Source organism: Caretta caretta, chromosome 25 (genome assembly GCF_965140235.1).
Source record: "Caretta caretta isolate rCarCar2 chromosome 25, rCarCar1.hap1, whole genome shotgun sequence".
NCBI lineage: Eukaryota > Metazoa > Chordata > Testudines > Cheloniidae > Caretta > Caretta caretta.
In genome coordinates, this window is record NC_134230.1 from 13925217 (window position 1) to 13944438 (window position 19222).

A 19222-nucleotide genomic window follows, 5' to 3' on the forward strand; every position below is an offset into this window, starting at 1 on the left:
CGAGTGAATGCAGTTTACAGAATCCGAGGCATGGATCGTGCAATCCGAGCAGCTAGCACATAACACAGAGCCAACCGCAGAATCTGTGCCCGTGTTTGCTTTCCACCATTCCTCCCGTTTGTTTTCCTTTCACATTTCACTCCTCTAGGATCGCTGGGGGGCTGCTGAAAGTCAGAACTGGTCAGTTTCACTCACTCTTGCTTTTAGTCATTTTCATATAGCCTTGCCCAATTTCCTGGGGCTTGCCTTGCAAAGCCACCAAAGAAAGGGATGGGGGGAGGGTATTGATGTCAAGAACCCAACCCCCATTCCCACTGAAATGTTAAAAATATATAATTTGAGGCAAACATGTCTATTAATTTGGGGTTTCATAAAAATCCCACGTTTTTAAAAAAAATGAAACAAAACATTTAAACCTATGTATTTAGAGGCCACAAACATCTATGGAGTAAAAGAATAGACCTGACACTGCCATTCTTTAAGGATGATCTAATTTAAAAATAAAAACACATTGAATACAAAAAACACATCATCATGAAAATTTATGTAGTTTAAAAGGAGGCCCAAAATCCTTGGTGCCAGACGCTGCTGTGCAGTGGAGGCGAGGTTGTTAGCAGGAGATGGACCAGGTAACATGCGCTCTCAAAGGGCCAGAATCCGTGTCAGTCTCCAGACAGCAATTTGTTTCCTTTACCACAGAAGATTCCCACCCATCCCCATCCCCCCATTAAAGAATGAGCCGAGACGGCTGCAAAGCGTTTCCTATGGAGCGTCCAGTTCACCCCCATGCGGGCTCGTCACAAACTCGGGTGGCAGTTCACTCCGGCGTGGCGGGGAGACGGGAGCAGACCCTCCCCGTGCATTGATCATTTGCATCGGCTGCTGGTTACTGGGAATATTTTAAGGTGATCAAGCTGCAGGGAAGAACACGGGTTGAAATCGTTAGCCAGGCAATGCTTCGGTGCAATTGTCCTCCTGGTTTTGTCCCGGCGAGGATCCGTAGTTGTCAACACGAATACAATTTGACGCTCTCGGAACCACACCACCTCAGGCTTCACATGGAGTTTACTCTTTGCTTCACAAGCAGTCCCACCCCTGTGCCATCGCCCTCTGCCTCTTCCACGCAGAGGGCTGGAAAGCTACCCTCAGAAGCACGAGACGCACCCACCCACTCAGTGAGAGATCTGAGCCCCTGGACCTGAGAGGCAGGAGGGCAGGTTTTTCTGGCATCGGCCAGCACGCAGCACTCCATATGAGCGTTAAAAGTCTTCGCTTGGCTCCCCCTGGAGGGGGTCCCTCGGGTGCCGTGGCGCCATGCAGTAATAAGGAACTCATTAGCCGTGGAACCAATTAACAAGATAAGCTGCTCTTCCCCCCAAAGCCCTGGTAGGCAGCCTGGTGGGGCCTGGGATTTGCCATCAGCTGTCCAGCAGCGCTGCCCCCCCAGCTCCCGCAGCTCAGGGAGCTCCCGGATAGCTGTAGTGGTTGCGATCGGGCTCGCTCCCGGTCAGCGGTAAGCTGGGCTTGTGCTCCGGGTCCTTTTCATCACACTGGAGAGGCGGACGCTGCTTGAAGAAGTCAGAGACGTAGCGGACCTGGGGGGCAGGGGAGGGAAGAAGAGAGAAAAGAACGAGGCTTTAGGGGATAATTCCATCGAGGGAACATCTCTCAGTGGATCCAGGCCAGGTCTCAGGGAGATCCTGTGTGGCAACACAGGCCGAGAGAGGGCCACGGGGTCTGGCTGCGTCCAGCAGCCTCGGTAAAATTTTGGTCCGAGTGACTTGCCCAAGGTCACGCAGCGAGTCAGTGGCAGAACTGGGAACAGAGCCCAGGAGTCCAGACTCTTTGTGCTTTGGGACCATGACGCCCTGCTCTGCCACACGGGGCGAGGGAGGAAGAGGAGGAGGGTGTGAAGCAATGTCGTAGAGCATCCCGAACAGGTGCTGCCGGCTTAGCTTCTTAGTTCCTCCTCAGCAGCCTCTGCTGGGAGCCAAGCAGCACCCGAGACTCTGATCTGGGGGCAGGAATTCAGAGCTAGACCAAGACCGGAGATCATCCAACCCAGATCTTTAGGCCATTCCCGCTGACCCCTGGGGCGATCGGTTGGGGGACGGGGGGAGGGCACAACAGACCAGGTGCTAATGTGATGGCAGAATGGGTAGGTCGCCTTCCTCAAGCATCAGGCACCTGCAGTTACCTGGATTTGGGCAAGGCCGATACAGAGGGAGGATACTGGATGAGGTCAAAACCACCATCCAGAGCAAAGCTGCCAGGCGTGCAAGATTGTGAGGAGGGGGGGTGGACACAGGGCTGCAAGGTTGGGGGGGGGTGCTAGGATCCATCCGCCAGCAGGAGGCCCCCAAGGCAGAGCCAGAGAGCACCCGGTGAGCATGGAGGGAGGGGTGGGGATGCCCCCGTGCGCTTACAGTGAGGATGGCGATGAGCGCCCCCTGGAGGAGCCCCACCAGCACATCACTCCAGTGGTGCTTGTAGTCGGACACCCGGGTGTAGCCCACGAAGATGGCGAAGGTGATCAGGAAGAACTGGATCGTGGGGCGCAGCAGCCGGGCCCATTTTCCGATCAGCCGGGCCTGGACATACAGCTGGGGAGAGAAGGGTCGGTCAGTCAGTCTCCCCGGCGCTGCCCCCCAGCCCAGTGCCGGCAGGGTCGTTTTACCCAGACATTCCCACCCGGGGATCGCCACGTGGAGCACACACAGGGGCCTCAGAACGCAGGGCGAGAAACGTGTGGGGCAGTGCGACCCTGATGGGGGGGGCAACAGTGATGGTGGGCATACCGTTCAATTCTGCCCCCAGAACTCAGACAGGCAAAGGGATTAACCCAAGTTCACACAATCGGGGGCATAACTGGGAACAGAACCCAGGAGTCCTGACCCCCACCTCCCCCCGGCTCTACCCACTGGACCACACCTCCCTCCAGAGCTAGGAATAGAACCCAGGAGTCCTGACTCCCACCTCCCTCCAGAGATAGGAATAGAAACCAGGAGTCTGGACTCCCACCTCTCCTTGGCTCTACCCACTGGACCCCACTGCCCCCTTTCCCTGCTGTGACACAGCGCACGCAAACCTAGCGAGAACTACTCACTGCCAGGAACACCATGCAGTACATCCCGAAGGAGGAGTGTCCGGAATAGAAGGATAACCTGGAAGAACAAAGACCAGGATCAGGATGAGAGACCTCAACCCTGCCCTCAAATAAGCCCACGGGACCCATCTCGCCCGCCCTAAGGCATCTCTCACGCTCTCAATCCCCTGTGGATAGGTCCCTGGATCAGGACACCGAGCAATGCTTTCCCTCCACCTCCGCACGCTCCTTCCGACTCTGCCCTCCCACCCCATATAGCCTCAGTGAGCTGCGTTCCCAACTCCTCACCGGCCATTGGACCTTCTCTCCCAACCTCATCTCCGTCATCCAGCGGCCAGGAGGCTCCATGTCTCCTTGCCCAGCCTCCAGCGCTCCCCACCAATGGATCTCAGGCTGGTGGGACATTTCTCAGGGTCTGGTCTGGTCTCAAGCTGCCCTCCCCCACCCCCAGCACCCCGGAGAAGGTCCCCCCTGTGTCACCTGGACTCGGTGATGTTCCTGGCGCCTCCCCGGCACACATTCTCCAGCTGCACGTAGACGGAGCAGTTCACCTTGGACCAGTCGGGGTTGCAGACGGCCAAGAAGTTGGGCCGGAGCCGGCCGATCATGTACTTGGCCAGGTCGGTCAGGGACTGGCTGACGGCCCCGCCGAACAGGAACGTCCCCACCACCTTGTAGAGGGCGGCAAGGTAGTTGTTGTACTCGGACTTGGAGTGGAGGTGCTCGGTGTACACCAGGTAGGCCTCGCCCACGGAGACCTGCGGAAGCCAAGGGAGAGCCAGTGAGCGGCCACCCGAGAGGAGCGGTCCCGATGCCGGCTCTGCTCTTGAAGTCGTGGGCGGCAAGGACGGCTGAGCCAATCCCAGCCGGAGCGGCCAGAGTATTGCTGCGGGGTGCTGGTGAAGGGAGCTGCTGGCTCTGGGGGAAGCTCCCAGCAGTGGACAGGGAGGCCCTGAGAGTTATCCCTGCCCTAGCCTCTCCCCGCAGGGAGCCGGGCGCTCGCTCAGATCGATGGGACCAGAGATGCCCTCTGAGCCCCAGCAGGACTGGCTGGTTGGAGCGGGAGTCAGCGAAGGGATCTGCTGTCCAGACCAGCCAGGTCGAGGTGTTTCGGGATGGGGTGGAGCAAGGCTGTCTAAGAAGGTGCTGAGGAAGGGGGAAGTGAAAGGGGGAGCCCCCCAGGTTTCCTTACAATGAGGACGGTGCAGGTGATGGTGACCCCCGCCATGAGCCCGTGGGTGATGGTGTCCGGCCTGTAGGGGTAGCGGATGGAGTCATCGTTGCAGTAGAATCCACGCTTGTACGGAGAGTTCACCAGAGTGAGGATGACGAAGGGCAGGGAGGCTGAAGGCAGAGCGGGGAGGGGTGTCAGGGAGGCTCTCTCTGCAGGAGGGGGCACAGTCCCCCTCCAGGGGTATGTCTCCCTCACTCCCCTTCTCCTCCCTCCTGGAGAGCAGGGAGATACCCGCACTGGGCTCCATGTCCCACCCTGCCTGGCACGGGTTGAACTGAAGTCCCTTTCGCTGCTTTCGAGATTTGCCGGCTCCCGGCCCAGCCGCCCCCATTCACCTGGGCTCGGGGGGCCACAGACCAAACCCAGACAGCACCAGACCCAGCAGAGCAGCCGCCCCTGCCTGGATCTGCGGTGGGATTCGGAGCATCCTCACCCCTAGGCAGCCGGCTCCTGGTTGGAAGGAACCAGACATGGGGCCCCTCAATGGCGAGGCTGAGGGGCATCGGCAGAGGGCAGCGCACGGGGGAAGGCTGCTTCGTCACTGCCCACACAGCACCTATTCTCTGCCTAGAGGGGGCTCCCGAATCCAGAGGGGACAAGGCAGCCCCTCCGGCTCGCACTAGAGTCACTTACAACCCTGACCCATGCCCCCTCCCCCACATGCCCGCGTGTCACTCACGGAGGGGGGTAGCCGGGGTCTAATTCAATGCAGATGCGCCTCTAGGCTGGGGCAGATGCCAGGGAAGGATCCCGAACTACCCAGCCCCTGGCCAAGTTCGGAGACAGGATCCCGGGCCAGAAGAACCGTCAGTCTGACCCAGTACGGCTGTTCTCAAGGATCTTTCTAGCCCTGGGTTGGGGTCCCCGGCAGGACGGCATGGATGGGCCCGATCACTCCCAGGCACCCACTGTCCCCCGGGGGGGTCACGACTTCAGTCACAGCTGCCCTGATTCACAGGACTCTGCCTTCCAGGGAGGAGCTTGGCCCCCCCTGGGCCCTCCCGTCCGCTCCCTGGCTGCTGCTGATTAGCAGAGCCCCGTTATCAGGCCCTGGCAGCTGCCACGCTGCTGTAAACACAACCACCTGCAGAGCGGGAATTGCAACTCAGCTGCAAGGATCGTCTCTCCCATCTGCCGCTCGGCACTAGCCCCCCCCCACGGACCCGCATGTCCCTCACCTGCGGCTCCGGATTCAGCCGCCACAGCAGAATGGTCTAAACCGGAGAGAGCCACCAACCCTGGGTCAGTGCAGAAGTCAAGCAGCCATATTTAGGTAGGAAGGGTGGTCTTGTGACTAAGGCCCCACACTGGCACTCAGGAGATCTGGGTTCAGGGCCCAGCCCTGCCACAGATGCCCTATGTGGCCCTGGGCGAGCCACTTTGGTTCTGCCGCAGTTTCCCCACCTGTAAAAATCGGGGTCATACTTTTCTCCCTGTCTTGCCTAGACTGCAAGGTCTTTGGGGCAGGAGCTGTCTTCTACTCTGTGTACGTACACCACCTCGCACAATCGGGCCCGGATTTGCGCTAAGGCCTTTAGGTGCTACTGGAATAGACAGAGACGTCCGACACTTGCTATTCTCCAAATGCTCCACAGACAGTAGTCAATCCTCACAGCTCCCCATGTAAATGTTTCCCCTTTACAAATGGGGAAACTGAGGCACAAAACGGGGACGTGGCTTTCCCATGGTCACCCAGCAGGTCAGTGGCAGGAGCTGTGGTTAGAGTTTTTGATGGCCAGCCCTGTGCTTATATCACGGCCCCAACCAGGAATGAGGCCCCCCATGTGCCCGTCCCAGAAAGCTTCTAATGTAACTGCCCATAGTTATGCAGAGCCAGGAATTGAACCCACATCTCTGGAGTCACAGCCCCTTGCTCTAACCACCAAACTATACTGCCCCCCAACCTACACCACTACAGGGGGTGGCAGCCTATCCCCACTCTGCTACTGTAGTCAGGATCAGGGGCACAGAGGACTCTTAGCAAATAGTCAAAGCCATGAGGCTGAAGGTGGCCGTGCTGGGGATTTCCCTATCGTCCCATCCGGGCTCTTCCTCTTCCCACCACTACAGCATCCAGCGGGACGAGGCATCCACAGGTCCCCGTCCTCCCAGCTGGGGAGTCGAGGTGCTGACTAAGGACAGGCCGACGCCTGGGCCGGGCACAGAGCCCAAGGAGGTGGGGCCGGTGATTTCAAAACTCAGCCATCCCCAGAGCCAACGTGCTGCCAGCTCCCCTTGGGCCCAGGGGGCCTCAGAGAAAGCTGGCCCTGCCAGCTCCCCGTGGGGGCTGGCTTCATCTGCACCTTCCTCCTACACCCTATAGACCCACCCAGGCGGGGCTGACGAGAGGGGAGGAAAAGGGAGGACAATCGTTCTAGGGCCCCCGAGCTCAGGGCCTCCCCAAAACATCTGTAACACCTGCGTACATACAGCGAAACAAGAGGGGCCCCAGCGAATGTGACATACCAGGCCCCCCAGATTTCTCTCGACAGGCCTGCACCCAGGGACAGGGTATCATCCCCTAGAGCTGCCCCCAGGCCAATGCCACCTCGCGCCTTCTGCGTCTCAGAAGCAGGATGGTGTGCGGCCTCTTACCAGCAGAGACCGAAGCCTCGCTCTGACATGCAGTCAGCCAGACTCAGGCTCCCCCACACAGGGCCAAGACTCTGGGGGACCCCCCGCCCCAACCCCCCTCAATCAACACAGCTGGTCGCCCGTATCTTTGCCTTCTTCAATCCTCCAGCTGCCCCAGTCCCTCTGTCTCCTGTCCACAGCTGGACGAGCAGGGCAGTGACCCTCTCTCCTGGCCAGTCGACCTGCTTCCCTTCAGCGCAGTGCTCTTGGAAATGGGGTCCCAGACCCCACAGTCCCTGGGCAGACAGCACATCCCTGGGGCTGCCCCCAAAGACCCTGTCGCCCTCCTACAGAGCCGCTTTTCCCAGGATCTGATAGCCTCTCTCGACCAACAGGGAGAGGAGTCCCAACCTAACTTTGCGCTCTTCCGAGCCAAAGGCAGAAGGCTCCCTCTGCCTGCAACGGGACCAGCCCCTGGATCAGGATGAAGGTAACGGGCCCCCGGGTGAGGATGAACATAACGAGCCCCCAGCGTCTCTGTCCCCAAGCTGAGGCTCCACCCCACCCCCCACGTCGTCCCCTCGGCCAGCTGGCTCATTCACGTCAATTAAGATGGCAATTTTCAGCCCCAGAGGTTTTACCCAAAATAGCAGCCCCGGCGCCTGCGTTGGCCGGACGAGCAAGCGGTCGTTAGCGTGACAGCTTGCAGCCTCTCAGCAATTACCTGTGGCTGCCGGAATCTGGAGGGGGATAAGGAGCGTGTGCCGAGGAGCCGTTTTCACTAGCCGTGCTCTGCCTTATAGATGGTGCCACGGTGCGTGCCCTGCAGGCGCTGAGTGCTGGGGCAGTGTCAATAAAATCACTCATCCCAATCCTGTCTACCCCCTGCAGGCCATCCCCCAGCTCAGACCCTGCTGCAACATTCCCCACTCTGCGCCCCGCGTGGGGCACAGCAGGAGCCCCCCAGATCAGACGTGCTGCTCCCTGCGTTGCCCCAAAGCCCTGCCCCGCAGCAGAGCCATTCCCCACGGAGATCACGCTCTGTGCTTGCTTCCGGCCCAGCAAAGCCGGGCTGGGCCGGATCGATATTGACACAGGCCCTGCAGGTCTTTGTCTCACACGGCATCTCCACATCACAGGTACCAGGCCGCAGCTACCCCACCTTCCCGCACACAACACAAGCCGCCATGCCAGCTCCCCGGTCCAATGGGCAGCGGGGCAAGTCTCGTTCTGTGCCAGCTCAGACGGAGCAGAGGCCTGCCAGTCGGTGCCGGGGTGGGGCATGAAGAGACGGTCACCCCACCCAAATGGTTTGAACCCTGCCTGCTGCCACCGAAGTGCAGTGGAAAAAGTCACCAGGCTGCAGCACGGGGGAGCACCAGCCCTGGCTCGGCACACAACAGCCCTGGTGCAATGGAGCCCGAGAGCAAGGGGAGGGGTTCCCAGGAGGGGCAGCAGGGGCACTCCAGTGGGGCAGGACGTGAGCCCAGAGCAAAGCCATGAGCAGACGTGCTCCAGGGCTGGCTGGGTCACAGCAGAACTAGCCCTAGCCAGGCAGTTGCGGGTACACACATCCCCCTGCCCGGTACACTGGGGGATCCCCTCTCTCCCCCCAACTCCGCAAGGGGCTCGAACCTCATTCTCAGAACAGCTCCAGCCCTGCAGTGACACCTGGGAGACAGGGCTCTCCCGCGCCCCCCTTTACTCTGCAGATGCTTTGCCCCAGCAAGGGACGGCGCTTTCCCAATGGTGACCCTATGGCGACACGGGGGGAGGAGGAAGCTGGCGGCGCTGGGAGATACCTGGGAAAGGAAGGATTCAGCAACAGGACCAGACCAAGGGCAGCCCCTGCATGTGCTGGAGGAGCCCACCCAGCCCTACCCCCCACTACAACAGGGTCCCACGGCCACCTTCGTGGACCCAAGTGCTGTTCTGGGAGCCAGCCTCCCCAGTGCCTTCCCACCTGTGGGAGTGGCGCCCCCTGGTGTCAAGCGTCTCTATCCACACAGGCAACTTAACCCCTTGAGGATGCACCCGCCACCTTCTGCAACTGATCTAAGAGGCGCTCTGGCAACTGGCATCTCTCCTACCTGACCCCTTCCTGGTCCGTACACATTGCAGCGAGTGGGGAAGCCAGCTAGGAGCTCAGCGTCTGCTGTCATATAGGGGAGACTGCAGGGGCTGTGGCTAATGGGTTGGTTCTAGCCGTATAGGGCCACAAGGACTGTCTAGGCCTGGAGTGACCACTGCCATGCACAGAGCACAGTTAACAGAGCTGGTCAGATAATGGGAAGGGGGGAGAGGGAAAGAGGGAGGGGGAAAAAAAAATCAGAAAAAATTCCGTTTCCAAGTTAACTGAAACTTTCCAGTCAGCTGCATTCTTAACGACAACTTGTTGTGCCCGGTCCCTGGAATCAGCCAGGGCTTTGCAGGGTGGTTTATAAGCACTTGGAAAGCAGAGAGGTTTCCCTGTCCAAGCAAAGATTGCAGAGCAACCACTGGCCACCTGGAGGCAGCAAGCCAGGCCTTGTCAGCCCTAGGATTTCAGTCAGTGGTGCAGCCGCACCAGTGCAAACCCCTCGTGGAAACACAATTTGCACCAGTAGAGCTTACACTGGTTTCAGACAAGGATAAGTTGTACCCCTCACGTGGCTCCAGCGTAAGGAGTGTCTTGACTAGAGGTTTGCGCTGATGCAGCTGTGCTGGTGGCTGAGATCCCAATGCAGACAAGGCAGCAGTAGCCATCTGGTTTAACACTATGGATCTGTCTATACTGGGGTGAGTGGCTTGTTTGTGTTTTCACCAGTGCAAACCCCCAGAGTGGATGTGCTGCCCTGGTGCAGGGTGGGGCTTGCACTGGTGAGACTTACCTTGTAAATTACCAGCATACATTGCACTTGTGCAAGCCCCATTTTGCACCAGGGGGGTGTCTGCATTGGGGGCTTGCACGGGCCTAGCTGCACTGGTGAAGTTACCCCAGTGCAAATTACCCTAGCATAGACAGGCTGCAGGATCATCCACACTCCCCTTCAGCTGCAGGAGACTTCCTGGCCATGGGACCCAGCACCAGGTGCATCGGAGGCAGAGCTGGGGAACTGCAGAAGGTTAAGCAGGTTTGTTTTAAAGCATTACAGAGGTTGCATTCTGATCTGCAGCCTCTCCTAGCATCAGTTCTAATCCACCCCATGCCATGGGCCCTCAAGGGTGAAGAAGCAAGGCCAGCACTGGAGGAAGAGGAAAGAGGTCAACTCTGGGCTAGAGAACAGACTTCATGGGACTGGGTGGCCCAGTTACTGAGCAGGGAGCGTTTCCCATCTAGGCCTCTGGAGCTCAAACCCTCAACCAGGCTGTTACCATCCCACGGCTGCGTGGATTTGGTGGAGAGGGGCACTGCCCAGCCCCCCGCAGGGCAGCCAATCCCATCACTGAAACCACCACCAGACATTCATTTGCCTCCTGGTTAGCAATCCCCGCAGAGAATCCCAGTGCACCGCTCCCGCCTCCAGCCCAGCCCGAGGCAGCCGGCAGTCATCTGCTCCTGCCGTGTCTGAACACAGGATCCCAGCCCTCCACCAACGCTTGAGCGCCAGCAAGCCAAGGTGTCTGCACGAGAAACCAAGGCCGGGAGGCTCTGGGCTGCCTTAAAAGGGACCTATCTCCCAAGTTCCACCTTCAAAAAAATGTCCATCCAGTCCATTGTTTAATAGGCCTCTGTGGGTAAACAGGCCACCTTGGTCTTCTCCCTGCTGCACAAAGGCAAAATCAAGGAGGTGGGGAAGACTCACCGCCACCTTCCTTTGAGCCAGCCCCTTGCGTGCATGGTGCAGCCTCCTGCCCAGGTGAAAAACTCACCCTGCTGGTTCCAGCAACATGCAAAATTCTCCCTTGCAACTGTCTCTGGCGGAAACAATGGTGGGGGGGGGGAGAGGGAGAGGGAGGGACAAAACAGCAACAGGCCCGCTGAGCCTGACACCCTCCCCAGCTGCACAGGGCTTCCAGGTGAACTGCACACACAGCAGCTTCTTAAAAATATCTGCAAGACGTTCATTTGCAGCTCAAATTAGGCACCAATTTTCTCACAGGATAATTTAATCCACAGCCACTAAAAATAAAAGAGCCACGCAAGAGAGAGACCTAAACAAACCCCGGAACCTCGGTCCCTTCCACCTGTGGTTTACACGGATCCCAGAGGAGGTCCAAGCTGAAATTAAGACCTGTTCCTTTACTTTAAGGGTATTTTAATTATGGACTTGTAGATGGCTATTTTAGAGGCAGCATTTGTCTGCTCAGGGAGTGAAAAGGGCACGGGAGGGAGCTAAAACCGGCTTGGGCATGTTCAATATTTTTAACCCATCGGTTAACCCATTCCCCCACGGGGAAGACAGCACCAAGACCCTGGGTCAAAGACCAGACTGGTAGCAAAGGGAAGTTACCACCGTCCAATGGCCATTGGGCGACAGGAGATTGGTGGGTCTCTATCCAGTTCTTCACAGTGTCTGGGTCACCAGAGGAGATCTTGGTCCCTCTCCCTCTGGGGCACGGTTGAGGTGCATTGGCCGGGCAGCGTCCCAATGCTGTAGCTGGTCTGAGGATAAGGTGTCTATGATCCAGCACCTTCCACCAGCACTGGATCCTCATGAGAGATCTGGGGGGAGACGCGTGCGCTGGGGGGAGACGCACACACGCCTCAAAATCCAGCGCGATGCCAGCCTCGTCCAGACCTGGCTCTTGCATCTGCCGGCGTGCAAATCACAGCAAGAAGGATGCTAGCCAGCGGCCCACCATTCTGAGCCACAACGGGACAGGGACACAGAGCGAGGCGGTTGGTTCAGCCAGGGCAATCCGGCCCCCGGCAGCAGCCTACACTCAAAGGGGAGAGCATCCCTCACCCGTGCACTGGCTGGCAGTGCCAGCTTTCTGCTGGGAAAGGGTGAGGGCGAAGGGGAAAGTCAGTTACTTTGCAGCCCACCAATTCCATGCCCCGCACCTCTCCTCAGAGGCATGTTGTAAACTCCCCAGCCCTGCCAGCGCCCCGAGACAGCACACCAGCGCTGCATTGGCCGAGCTGCCCCTTGGTGCTGCTGTGTCCAGAGAAGTTTGGATGGGCCTGACTTTGTTGTTTACGGACAAAAACGGCTCCCAGCTTTGCTCTAATTTAACCCGGTTTTTGCTGGCAGGTCAGCACCTTGCCCTAGCAAACCACTTCCCTGGCTAACGACCCCAAAGAATGCCCATTTAAGAACAGAATTAGTGGCTGGCAACTGCCTAAATCAAGGCCCGTGCCTTTGGTCTACCTTTGGACCTTCCCCTCCACGTGGATTTCTTTAAAGGCCCAGCTGTCCAATTCTTTGGAGCAAGATCCACAGCCATCTCTCCCCACCCCCATGCAAGTGCACAGAGCTGTGATCCATACAGACGCTGCCTGCTTTTCCCAGCATCTGGCACCAAAAAAGCTCTCGGGGTGGCAGGGTGCCCACCTGTGCAAATGGTCCTCACGGATGCAAAGGCCACAGACCTTCATTCTTATCACCCCTTCCCTGCACAGTGGCTCCAGGCTGGTGGAGCTGAGGGAAACCACTTCCTTATTGAGCCATAAACTCGTCCTGTACCCTTACGAGCTGGCTAATGGCCTTTGGGAACAAAGGCTAACTGGGTGGCAGGTCAGGTGCACATGTGCACTCACCCAGCAAAGAACCTGCTCACAACCTCCCACGCAGCTGGCTTCCACCCCCAGCCCACCTGCAGGGGAGCTGCTTCCATGGGGGTCGTGGCCCCAGGTGAGGAGGGCAGCAGGGCTCCCTCCTGCAATGCAGGTTCCCGCACTGGGCACGGTGCAGCCCACTAGCCCCAGCTCCCCCTGAAGCCCCAGGGAGTAAAGGGGGATCATAAGGGGTGGGGTCTGCTCTGGGGAAGTAGGGACAACTCCCGCCATAGGAGGAGGTCGGAAATGAGAAGAGACACAAGTAGGGGTTATGAGAGTCTCTCTTAACCTGCTCCCCCATCCACACCAGCCCCCCTTCCTAGCGTCCCACGCCAGCCCCACTGCTCCCCATTCCCTTCCCAATTCCAACCCCCTTCCAGGCCCTCCCCGCGCCCAGCCCTGCACGGACAGAAACGAAGCCAGCTGGAGCTGGGCCGGGCGGAGGAGAAGTTTCTTCCTCTCTCGGCTGGGGCCGGGGACGGAGAGGAGCCGGGCCCGGCCCTGGCTCGGAAAGCGGCGAGCAATGCTCAGCTGGAGCCTGGGGGGACGACACGCTGCCCAGCTGGCGCTGGTGGAAGGGGGGGGGGGGCTGCCCAGCTGGTACCAGTCCAGGACCGGGGGGCGGGGGGAAGTTTCCCAGCTGGCTCCGAACCGGGGAGCTGGCGCCAGGACCGGACGGGGGGGGTCCCTCACCGACCACCACGCAGAGCACATCGAGCACCACGAAGACTTTCCTGCGCTCCATGCTGGCTGCGGCTCCGTCTGCCCCGGCCCCCGCTGCTCGGCCCCAGCCGGCTCACATGGCCCCCGGCAGCGGGCACCGCACGAGAAGGGCGGGCGAGCGAGCGAGCGACTGGCGAGGAGTTAAAGTCCGGGGCTTGCGGGAGCGGGGGCGGAGCCGCGCTGGGCTGGGCTGGGCCGGGCCGGGCTGGGAGCGGACCGCCCTCCCCTGCCGCCTGCAGCCGCTAGGGGGCAGCGCCGCCCCCCGAGGAGCACGGGAGAGATGGAGGCAGGGAGCGCTGGGGCAGGAGAAGGGAGGGGGGTTATGGGGCAGGGATAAGAGGTGGGGGTTATGGGGTAGGAGATGGGGGCAGGGAGCGCTGGGGCAGGAGAAGGGAGGGGGGTTATGGGGCAGCGATGGGGGGGGTTATAGGACAGGAGATGGGGGAAGGGAACGATGGGGCAGGAGAAGGGAGGGGGTTTTAGGATAGGAGATGGGGGCAGGGGGTGATGGAGTAGCAGGGGAAGGGGGTTATGGGACAGGGATAAGAGGTGGGGGGTTATAGGGTAGAAAATGGGAGCAGGGAGCGATGGGGCAGGAGAATAGAGGGGCAGGAGAAGGTGGCAGCGATGAGAGGGGGGGTTATAGGATAGGAGATGGGATCAGGAGGCAATGGGGAGGGGGTTTATGGGGCAGGAACAAGAGGTGGGGGTAATAGGGTAGGAGATGGGGCAGGGAGCGGTGGGGCAGGAGAGGGGAGGGGGGTTATGGGGCAGGGATAAGAGGTGGAGGTTATGATGTAGAAGATAGGGCAGGAGATGAGACTGGGGGATTGTGGGGTAGAGGTTGGGGGCAGGGGCTGATGGACTGTTGATGGGACCGAAGACAGGGCACAGGCGTGTTATGAGGCTGGAGATGGGGCGCAGGGAATGATGGGGCGGGAGATGAGGGGTAAGGGCTTTTAGGATGGGAGATGGGAGGCAGGGGGGGTTATGGGGCAGAAGATGGGGGCAGGGGTAGGCGAGAATGTTTCTGGTCACATGGGGAAGGGGAAAGCTTCAGACCGGTTACCTAGTACTCCTGAGTCGTAATCCCAGCTCTGCTTAGCACCCACGCTTTCCTTGGCTGCCCATCACAGTGGTTTGAAATCCCTCCTCTCCTGCTCTAGGATGGCTCCCATTTCCACTTCCCCTGCTGTGCTGTGCGGGACACGCTACTGGCCCCTCACTCTGGTATCCTGCCTCCTAGAGTGCCCTGTACCTGCGGCAAAGCAAACTCTCCTGCCCCCAGCCAGTTGTGCAAGGCTTGACCCCTGCACGGAGAAACCAAACCAGCCAGGCAGGTAGGGGGCCTTCAACCCGAGGCTGGGAGAGACACAACCTCCATTGCGCCAGCTGTAAATCCGGGCCAAAGAAAGGGAACTGTTTGTTTAAACTTTCCTGTGTCCCTGCCAGGGGCTGCGAAAGGGAGGATGAGATGACCTCACAGAAACTGGAGATGGAAAAGAAGCATCGCGAATATGCAAGATCTTAGACTTGATGGGCCATCCGCTTGATCTGGGAGGGCAAATCCCATCATGCCTGACCCCTGGGCCTGTGCAGGACCATTCCCTCCGGAGTACTGTATTCCAGAGCGCTCTGTCCAGAGAAATGTTAAATGACTCCAGCGATGGGAGTCTTGACGCTTCCCTTGGGAGATGATTCTGCTGCCTGATAGATTTCAGCATTAGGACATTTTTTTCCTGTGTCTCATCTTTCCCTGTGCTCAATTTCATCCCATGACTCCTGGTGACATCCACTTGGCTGGTGTCCCTAAACTCTGTTTGCCAGGAGCTGGGAATGGGTGACAGAGGATGGAGGGGGGTTATGGGGCAGCGATGGGGGGGGTTATAGGACAGGAGATGGGGGAAGGGAACGATGGGGCAGGAGAAGGGAGGGGGTTTTAGGATAGGAGATGGGGGCAGGGGGTGATGGAGTAGCAGGGGAAGGGGGTTATGGGACAGGGATAAGAGGTGGGGGGTTATAGGGTAGAAAATGGGAGCAGGGAGCGATGGGGCAGGAGAATAGAGGGGCAGGAGAAGGTGGCAGCGATGAGAGGGGTGATTCCCTGTTCTGTTCATTCCCTCTGGGGCACCTGACATTGGCCACTGTCAGAAGACAGGACACTGGGCTAGATGGACCTTTGGTCTGACTCATTGTGGCCGTTCTTATGTTCTTATAATGGGTCTTTCCCAGCTCTAAACTGCTGTGGCTAAAAGAGCTCCTGCCATCCTTGGCGGGATACAGACGGGAATAGTGAGGTGGGAGATGATTTGCCCTTTGTACACAGCGCTGGTGAAACCGAGGCAGGAATGCCGTATCCAGTTCTGGTCTCCTCAGTTCGAAACAGAGGTTGAAAAATTGGAGAGGGGGCAGAGAAGAGCCACAAAAATGATCCAAGGGCTGGAGCAAATGCCTGATGCAGAGAGATTGATGGACCTCCATCTGTTTAGCTTACCACAAAGATGACTGAGAAGTGACTTGATTACCGTGTCTAAGTACCGCCAGGGCAGTAAATTACTGGGTACTAAAGAGATCTTTCACCTAGCAGAGAAAGGCATAACAAGAAGCAAGGGCTGGAAGTTAAAGCCAGACAAATTCAAATCGGAACTGAGGCATGAATTTTGAACAGTGCGGGTGACTAACCACTGGAACAAACTTCCAAGGGAAGTGATGGATTCGCCGCCTCTTGATGTCTTCAAATCAAGACTGGATGCCAGGAAGAGATGTTAGGGGTCAGTGCGGGGATAACTGGGAGAAAATCTATGGCCTGTGTTGTACGAGATTAGATGATCTAAAGTCTCTTCAGGCCTTAAAATCTATGAATCTAAATTCTTTGAATCTAGGTAGCAGAGCACAGAAGTTAGCCTAGAGATGGGGACAAAGTCTGCAATGGAAAACTCAAACAATGCAAAGGTTAAAACAGTGAAGGTAAAAGGCTAGCATGCCGGGGCTCCATAAAACATTTGATTCTTATGGTGATGGTTGTCTATATTGCATTTCTCTCATCAGTTGCATTTTGTTTGCTTCAGCTTTGCAGGAAAGTCCCAGACCCCAGGACTGATCCTTGATTAGAAACTGAAGGAAATGTAATAATAATGTAGTAACCACCCAGATGATAGCTACCGATCCAGTTTGTTTACATACTTCATGGCTGGCTTGTAAAAGATGCTCAGGGTCACTGTGGGAAGCCAGCAGGCCTGGAAACTCTTGCAGGATGCCCCAGGGTTTAAGGAGAGAAGTATCACTCCTCACGGCTATCCTGGAAGGTCCCATTCACTCAACACGCACAATGTGATCCACCTGGGCAGAAGGAACCCCGTTGATTATAGTGCAAACCCATGGGGGCGCAAGGGGCTGGTTGCAGGGATCATTGACTCGGGTTGCAGGCTTGAGACCGAAAGGTAGTGGGCCTGATTCTGCAGAGCCCTGCACTCTGCGCAGTCATTCCCACCGGGCAAAGTGGGTGCACAGCAGGTGTAAGACGTGCCCGTTGTGTTTTGCACCCATGTTGCACTAGTGGGAATGGCTGCACAAGATTCAGTGCACTGCAGAATCAGGCCCACTACCTTTAGGCCTCAAGCCTGCAACCCGAGTCAAGGGATCCTGCAATCCGCTTCTTCAGCAGCACAAGATGCATCTGAAGAAGTGGGGTTTTTTACCCACGAAAGCTTGTGCCCAAACAAATCTGTTAGTCTTTAAGGTGCCGCCGGACTCCTCGTAGCCTTCCCCAGCCAGCAGGTCAGCAGCGTATCCGGCTGCGTGCTCTGCGTCCCCACTGGCGGGGGTGGCACAAAGCAGGAGTGTCACGGAGGACTTTGCACTTCCAGCTGTTGGTTCTCTAGTGCCACAACCCTGGCTAGTACCAAGTCGATAGCAGTGCCTCCCTTTCGTTGGAGACTCCCTGCTGCCCTTCCCAGGGGCATGGACCCCCAGCTACAAAGCCTTTCCATCTCTCTAGGTGTTTAACTACCCCCTGCCAGCTGCTAAGAGTTTAGATTCTTGCCTATTTGCTTTTCTCGCTTGAGGTCTTTCTGTGGGAGGAGCTGATCCATAGAGCCCCTGGGAGAGGCAGGGCCACTTAGCTGGCAGCCGGCCCAGGGTGTTCGTTAGGTAACCATGCCGTGTTTCTTTCCTTGGTGGGGTGTAACATGTGCTCCCAAGCATGTAACAGCCGTGCCTCCCTCTGAATGCCACGGAAGTCAGCACACAGGACAGGGCGGGGTGGTTACCCAGATGCCTGTGGGGATGTCTACGCTGCATCTAGGAGCAGGTGGCAGGGTGGCTGGGGCTCACTCCCAGCTGCAGTGTAGACACACCCTGGTTGCCTCCAGTGGGCAGCCAAGTCTCCCCCCCCCCCCCCGAGGGGCAGTGATTCCAACATGGCTGCTCTCCTCGCCGCTTCTTTAAAGGACAGTTTCTGAGCTGGCCTGGTGTCCCCGTGGTCAGTGCTTTCTCCAGCCCCTGATCCAGCTCCGGCTGGGGCAGCATCTCCAGCTAGCAGGATGCCATGTATGGCCTAGGAGGAGGGGGGGGGGCGGAGGTGAAAAGGAGACGTTTTCAACAGGGAGGCATTTTGGGAGGTGGGGGAATGTTTCCTGCGTATTTAAACTAACCCTTTCTCTCCCACTCATCTGACACTAAGCTCCCCGAGATCGCTCTTGCGGCTCTGCTAGGCCTTAGGTCCCCATCGGGCTCTGGTACTAACCCTGTAATCCCCTCCCCTAGTACTGGTTCCCCCAGCTCCTCCAGTGCCCTGCAACATTTGAAATGACTGGACCGTGGTTCCGTGATCTGAGCAGCCCTGAAATCTCTAGACTCCCTGGAAAGACAGGATCAAACCCCACCAGACTCACCCAGCTGATCCTTCCAAGGCTGGTAAAGTGAGCATCACGCCCCTTATTCTAAGAAGCCACCGAGCTCTCTGCCGGCTCTGTGCAGATAGTGAAGATCCAACATCACTTTCATGAGGACGGGGGGGTTCCCCTGCTCTCCTCAGCCCAAACCTTTCCCCACACCCACGTGTGGTACAATGTGCAAGCTGGTGGCCTCTGTCCCGGAGGTGCTACGGTGGAGCGGCATGGTCTCTTTGCAGGGCATGATGAGCGGAGCTCCAGCAGGAGCTCTGCCCGCGAAGGGGCTTGCGGGGAAGGGTCCTTTGGCAGAAAAGGCACCGTGTATACGTCAATTACTACTAAGCCACCTAGCAGCCCTAACTGGCATCGGAATTGCTAACAGGCCCTTGCCGGGAGCAGAATCGGGGCTGTAACATACTGAAACCTGACGTGCTCCTGCTAAATTCTCTAGCTAGCAGCCCTGTTTTCTACTGGAAATGAAGTGGATCCTGCCAGGGCCCTGGCTTGTTTGCTTAGCCTGGCTGCAGTTAAACAACCAAAATAGTGCAGCTTTTCTTCCCAGCAATGAGCTGATTTGCCTAGAGGGAGGTGGTGCGTCCGAGAACCTGCCCAGAACGGGGTGCTCACAGGTTGCAACCAATGCCGGTGGAGGGGTGGGCGGAGAGCTGCAAAGGGTGGACCTAGCCACGAGAGGCCCTGCCTGTAAATCTGTCCCTCCAGTCAGGATGTTGCGGTGAGTCTCGCGGGTCCTTGGAGAACCCCAGCCTTATTTCAAAGGGGTGTTTCCATTCTAGTGACTCAGGCCCCAGGTAGGGTTGCCACCTTTCTAATCGCACAAAACCGAACACCCCTGTCCCGCCCCGCCCTGCCTCTCCTCTGACACCCCGCCCCCGCTTGCTCCATCCCCCACCCTCACTCACTTTCACTGGGCTGGGGCAGGGGGGTTGGGGTGTGTGCAGGGGGGTGAGGGCTCCAGCTGGCAGTGTGGGTTC

General features: G+C 58.1%; 1 protein-coding gene across 3 annotated transcripts; it reads right to left on the minus strand.

Annotated features, from left to right (window-relative positions):
* Positions 1 to 474: 474 nt before the first annotated feature.
* On the minus strand, positions 475 to 13497 carry PLPP2 (phospholipid phosphatase 2). 3 transcript variants are annotated; one of them, XM_048830841.2, is made up of 6 exons: positions 13309 to 13497; positions 4299 to 4450; positions 3587 to 3864; positions 3107 to 3164; positions 2427 to 2603; positions 475 to 1595 (listed from the first exon to the last, which is right to left on the minus strand). In XM_048830841.2, exons 1-6 carry the CDS (start codon positions 13358 to 13360, stop codon positions 1458 to 1460), a joined length of 855 nt encoding a protein of 284 aa, XP_048686798.1. In that variant the 5' UTR covers positions 13361 to 13497; the 3' UTR covers positions 475 to 1457. The 3 variants fall into 3 exon arrangements, with proteins under 3 accessions (XP_048686798.1, XP_074979233.1, XP_074979234.1); XM_075123132.1 differs by lacking the exon at positions 13309 to 13497 and adding an exon at positions 11348 to 11495; XM_075123133.1 differs by lacking the exon at positions 13309 to 13497 and adding an exon at positions 5020 to 7001.
* Positions 13498 to 19222: the final 5725 nt, after the last annotated feature.